The sequence below is a fragment of the Panicum virgatum genome, chromosome 5N, assembly GCF_016808335.1.
Source record: "Panicum virgatum strain AP13 chromosome 5N, P.virgatum_v5, whole genome shotgun sequence".
Classification (NCBI taxonomy): domain Eukaryota; kingdom Viridiplantae; phylum Streptophyta; class Magnoliopsida; order Poales; family Poaceae; genus Panicum; species Panicum virgatum.
Genome location: NC_053149.1, coordinates 42,403,063 through 42,409,461, shown reverse-complemented (window position 1 = coordinate 42,409,461; position 6,399 = coordinate 42,403,063). Strand labels below are relative to the sequence as shown.

Genomic DNA, 6,399 nt, shown 5'->3' with positions numbered 1-6,399 from the left:
AACCGAAAGAACCGAAACCGAACCGAAAGAACCGAAACCGAATTTTCTCGGTTCCCACTTCTGAAAAGAACCGATCGGTCCCTATTTTTTGAGAACCGAATTTGTGCAGGAACCGAAGAACCGAACCGATCGGTTCGGTTAGAACCGAATGCCCAGCCCGAAGCAAAGGCAAATGACTATTTACAGAAACAAAGGCAAGTAAGCAAGTTTGCAGATCGTTGTTTAATTCACAAACGGTAAATGGGTAACGATGGCCAAACAGCTGCAACATGAAACAGGTTAAGGATTGGTTATGAACCCGTGAGTTAATATTTAACTTTTTTGCAACTATCAATTTTACAAATACTGTAATGTTTCAGACATCCAATAACAACACAACCCTATCTGGAGTTCTGGACACAGTCCAGATTTGTAACAGTCAATACTCGCAGTTGAGCTGCTGACTGCCAGGGAATTGTGAGGCTTACATAAGCTATACAATGATAGCATAATGCTTTCGTGAACTATATGTCAGCTATCATCAAAACCAGTACCATCATGGCTTCAAGAGGAGTTGTCCTCAGTTACTATCATCGCTGTCGTAGTTCTGGCAGAGGGACTGGAGAACATTGGTTTGCATTGCAGGTTCACTCTTTTGTTCTGCTACTGGTGCTTCGCCGTTGTCTTGGACAGCCGAGGATTCAGTCTTCTGTCTCTTAGGATCTGCACTAGTAGACTTTGGTTTCACTATAAATTTGGGCATCCAGCTCTTGCTCCCTGCGATGCATGCCCAACGGTAAGTTTACACATGAAAATATCTCGCTTAGCAATATATAGAGGAGGCGAGAGCAAGAATATGTCATTTGCTTTCAAAAATAAAAAAATGGCTACTTTTATAACAAGGTAAACGAAAAAACAATACAGGTAATTTGACATGAAACGTAAAATAAGAGGTTTTATAGACAATTTGGAATGATGATTTACTCATGACCAAAAACAAGTTGCCTAAGTGCATAATATGACACTACCGGTTAGGCATGTGAAATGGTAAGACACGTTACAATTCCCCAGAAAAACCTTTAGACCAGAAGCTCTCATGATCACCGTAATTAGCCAGTAGAATGATCTAATGAGGTGTCAGAGTAATTAGTGGAAGTATCCCAGTTTTAATTCTGCATTCAATAGGAAGACCAAACAAAAATACTGAAATATGGGACTGTATGCGCTTCATGTAGACTGATGAAACTATACAGAAAAAAATCATAAATCTGCTTAGTGCTTACCTTCTTTATTGGCACCCTCTGATCCACTAGTTTTGCTTAAAACATCTGTTGGCTTTGTCACTGATTCAGAAGAACCATTGATCTGCAAAAATTTTATAATATTAGCCAACCAAGCAAACAAATTCAAGATATATTAATAAAAAATATGTATAAACTATACATTTATGGCAAGACATAAAAGTGACCAGCACACTCTTGAAAACTGAAGTGCATAATATTTTCAAAGAAGAATGCTACACTGATAGGCTACTCCAAAACACCATTAGTTCACTTGTATGCCAATGGCAGTGATTTGCATAGTGGGCATTGCTCGACAACAAAACTTTACTCATATCACTGTATCTATCTTCAAAGGATCCTCCCCCTTTATAGCTCCAACAGTTTCCTTCACCTAAAGCAAACCAGATATTCTAGAAACCTTACACAGGACAATGTCTCAGTTTTTAAGCCAGTATTTCATGTCTCAGTTTTTAAGCCAGTATTTCACTTTTGCCTTTTCACTCCCATGCCTTTCTTGCTCGGGTGACCCTAAGTGGCGACAAGATGGAAATCTTTAACATGATAATCCGCTAGTACATTTCAAAAAATGTGAAAAACAGCAAGGGTAATACATCATTGATTATAACAGAATGTATATAGCCATAAAGTGAATAATAAAACGACACTTTTTTAGGTTAAAAGTATTAAGTATACATTAATGGTACATAATATAAATTTTCACGAAATGAAATTACTCTAATTGATAGGTCGAGATATAGAACCACAAAACAAAATAGCAATGAAAATAAAAAAAGGGGAAAAAGAATAAATACCTTTGTTATTATACTCGATTGACCTAGGACCAAATCTTCGTCATCGTCATCGTCATCGTCATCGTCATCATCTTCTATCCGCTTTACATAAAATCCAGAGTTCTACATTAAGCAATAGGATCACAAGTCAAAAAGCAATGTCATCATTGAAAACACTTAACAAAAAACTGTACTTTCAAAAGGTAACATCCTCCATGAACAAGTTATGGAGGATAGAGGATACATGAAGGCCTTAACGGGCAATGTGATATAGAGATAGAGGATTACTCGAAAAGTGATTGACTTGATAAGTTCTTCATCTTCTTCGTCAAGCTCTGCAATTGCTTTTTCCTCCTATCATTTCACAATGAATACCAATGTTAACTGAGAGAATTAAAAAGAAAAATGGTATTATGGCCATACCAAGTTATTCTAAATAACCAAAAGATGGAATGTTATATTTCAAACATTCATAAAACATGATAGAGCAAAAAAAATGTATCTAAGGTCTTACCTTCTCATGAGCTGAACGCTTCAAAATTTCAAGCATCTGGTCAACAGAGACGCCGGCATGTCTAGACTGTAGACAGCATAAGAAAACAATATCAGCACAATCAGCAAATCCTATGGAAAAAGCCCTCATAAACACCAGCTAGTGCCCTAGAACTAGATCCAACCTTCATGGAGCGCATCTCTTCTAAAGCAGCAAGTATGTCCATGTCCTGCTTTGAGTCCATCGCTCTATTCTCCAGAGCTTTCATTGCATCACCCATCTCTTCAGCATCTCGCTTCCTCTTTTCTTTGTCTGCTGCCTGAACAAAAGAATATGCATCATGGTGATCAAATTGAAGATTATAATGGTTGAAACACAGAAGTTGACCTTAAAATATGCCATGAAATCACTTACCTCATCCTGTTCCCGCCAAGGTTCAAAATTTCGACTAGCCCCTGATTCCACTGTGTAGTCGGAATTCTGAGGGTCTGTTTTGAAAGTGATCTCAGCAGAACACTTAGTACACTTGAAGTAAAACCTAAATATTTGTATTCCCAAGTATGTCTGCACCCAAAATAGAAGAATAGCATTAGCTTGAGACTTGAGTTAGCATACAACCAGTAACCCAAATACACACTAGTTGATACGAACATGAAATTCTGCAGTTCCAAGACAACAGACAGCCAAATAAAGATTATGCCGGGCCATATAATGATGACCATGAATTGGTCATCAATTCAAAAGCACAAATATACCGGCTATTATGCTTAGCTAAATGAAAAGAAGGATGCACTAAACACAAAGAAGAACTGCTGTCTATATGAAACAAGGCAGGTTTAATTCCAAAATAGTAGAATCACCCTCTCTATGGAGGCATATCATGTAAAACAGTAAACCTATCAACATAGCACAACCTAGAACAGCAGGCAGTGCACTGTTAATGATAAGGTCTGACATGAAAATTATGATATCTTTTGATATTTCAGATTTCATGTAAGCATGTACACTGGGTGTCTGTGAATAGTACAAGCAGATGATTTTTACTCTAGGACCAAAGAATATATGTTCTAACTTTTTTTGCGATTGCCTAGAGCACTTGTACAACTGGGATCACTCATTCTAGGATACATCTTCATAGTACTGCCCTACTGCTACCAATCCTACACCTTTTCTTTCTGCTGTACTTAGTTCAGAGATAGAACATATGGTGTTTCAATAGCTCGTAGCACTAAATTTTGTTAAGTCAGGAAGTGTATTACTGGCCCTCAGAATACCTCGTTTGCTCTGCTTGCTTGTACTGCTGAAGCAAGCAACGGCATCTAGGAGTAGAATTCATCAAATCATTTTAATAGTGCTAGTCCATAACCCATGTAATCAAATCATTGCAAGTGACAAGAGGGTGCCACAAAAGCTAAAAGGCAAATTCTATAGGACAGCAATTCGTCCGGCGATGTTATACGGTGCTGAATGTTGGCCTACAAAAAGGCGACATGTCCAGCAACTGAGTGTAGCAGAGATGCGGATGTTGCGGTGGTTTTGCGGGCACACAAGGAGGGATAGAGTCCGGAACGAAGTTATTCGGGATAGGGTCGGGGTGGCACCAATTGAGGAGAAACTTACCCAGCATCGGCTGAGATGGTTTGGACATGTCCAACGAAGGCCTCCTGAGGTGCCGGTGCGTAATGGGGTTCTTGAGCGGGTCGATAATGTAAAGAGGGGTAGAGGTAGACCTAAACTGACGTGGGATGAGTCGGTTAAGAGAGACCTTAAGGATTGGAATATCTCTAAAGAGATAGCTTTGGATAGGAGCGCTTGGAGACTAGCTATCAATGTGCCTGAACCTTGAACTTATTTCTTTCGGGTTTCATCTCTAGCCTACCCCAACTTGCTTGGGAAAAAAGGCTATGTTGTTGTTGTTGTTGTAGTCCATAACCCATGTATCTAGAGCACTCAATAGTCAACACCCTGTTGACACCATTGAATCATCCACAGTACCAAAACCGAATTTTTGTCATCAATTTCATAATTATGCCTAGTTTTTTGGCAGCCATTTCGTTTCACAACCAAATCATATATGTGGCAAGAAAATATTAACAAACATAAAGTGGATCAACAGCTACTACAATGGCTTCATTCAGGAAAAATTATGTGGGTGGGCGGAAAACATTTACTTAGTAGACAGCATGAAACTATGTGCAACAGAGACCTAACACCCAAACGTGACAAACATTAGCATTGCTGCCTGGACCTAAGTCGTGACAAATAGCAGGGATCCAATAATCAGCACCTAACGAGAGCACCAGCAAGATATCAGAGCGCTTCCAATTAGCGACTGTGCCTGAAACTAGGTAACAGGGGGGGAAAACAGCTAGGTCTGGGTGAGTCGCCTACCTCTCCGACGACATCCTCCTTTCTGGAGTTGAACTTGGTGCCTTTGTAGATGTATGTCCCGCAGGTGGCGCATTGGATGCTCATGGGGAGCATCATTCGCACCTTGATCTGCTGATTCTTGGGCTGCCGCCGCCGCGGGATCTTCGACGGGTCGAAGTCCGGCGGGTAGTACTTGTTCAGCACCTTACGCTCACCCATCTTGCCGGAACCCTGTCTACCCTAGGTCGGCCGCACCGGAGACGGGAGGGAAGGGGAGGGGTGAGGGCTGGCACCTAGGGTTAGGGTCGGCGGGCGGCGGCTGGCGGCTGATGCCTGCTGGTGTTGGTGGCGGCTGGGGCGCGGCCGGGCCGGAGATGGGACGGCGGGGGCTGGGGCGATGCGAGGCGCGCGGCGACTCCTTGGGGCTGTGGGGCCTGGGGCGCGCTGGCGGCTCGGGTGCGGGATGCAAAGGGAGACGGGTGTGCCGCCGCCCCGTACTTTTGCAATTTGGCTCTTTTTTTAAACAATTTTACGCTTGGATCCCTGGGCGACACAAACTCAGTTTCGGACTCTCCGTGACCAGTGGCGTACCTACAATTTAGAGAAGGATATGCCATATCAATTTTTTATATATAATTTGCTATAATCTTTATATTTTATTTTGGTAATAAGATCTTAATTGTATGGCTAGTGAGTTTAGATTAGAATTTTAGATAGGCCATGACATATGGCAACCCACTAGGTACGCCACTTTTCGTGACTCACTGCTAGAAAATCTCTCATTAGTACCGGTCGGGAACCTCTGGTTTGTACCGGTTTCCCGACCGGTACCGCTCCTCCGATACTAAGTGCACGCGCACTTAGTACCGGTCAGCTGGCCCTGTACTAAACGGCCCGTTTAGTACCGGTTGGTAACACCAACCGGTACTAAACTGCTGGCCACGCCAGCAGCTAGGCCGAGCAGTTTAGTACCGGTTGGTAATACCAACCGGTACTAAACGATTTTTCTTTTTTTTTTGATGTTTTATATTTGTTCTCTTTTCCTTTCAATTTCAATTAATTAGTATTAGTAGTCGTACTCGCAGCGGTTTGTGTATTCGTACTCGTACTCGTACTCGTATCTAGAATTCGTATTTGTATATGGAGCAAAGCAAATAAAAAATTATATACATATACATACATGGATAAAAGAAATGTTAGAAATTATATACATACATGGATAAAAGACAATAATATTTACAAGTATGAATTCTCATAAGTTTTTTCCGACAAATTCTTCAATAATTCTAATCATCTGCATCGTCATCGGCACTGGCATCCTTCTTGCGGCGTTTGTTGAGTTTATCAGCTCGAGCCACACTTATCATTGGATCGGAATAAAATTCACCTTTTGTATTTATCACATTATCCAACAGGAATCCACAGAGTGCTTCTTGAATTGCCTTGATTCTTTCCGGTTCGGTGAGGTTCTCTTTCAGTCTCC

General features: G+C 41.3%; 1 protein-coding gene across 1 annotated transcript; it reads right to left on the bottom strand.

The window, feature by feature from the left end:
* Window positions 1-286: 286 nt before the first annotated feature.
* LOC120674366 (splicing factor YJU2-like) lies at window positions 287-5,415 on the bottom strand. Its single transcript, XM_039955547.1, has 8 exons — window positions 4,938-5,415; window positions 2,961-3,110; window positions 2,731-2,865; window positions 2,568-2,633; window positions 2,342-2,407; window positions 2,075-2,176; window positions 1,263-1,344; window positions 287-756 (listed from the first exon to the last, which is right to left on the bottom strand). Exons 1-8 carry the CDS (start codon window positions 5,133-5,135, stop codon window positions 560-562), a joined length of 996 nt encoding a protein of 331 aa, XP_039811481.1. The 5' UTR covers window positions 5,136-5,415; the 3' UTR covers window positions 287-559.
* Window positions 5,416-6,399: the final 984 nt, after the last annotated feature.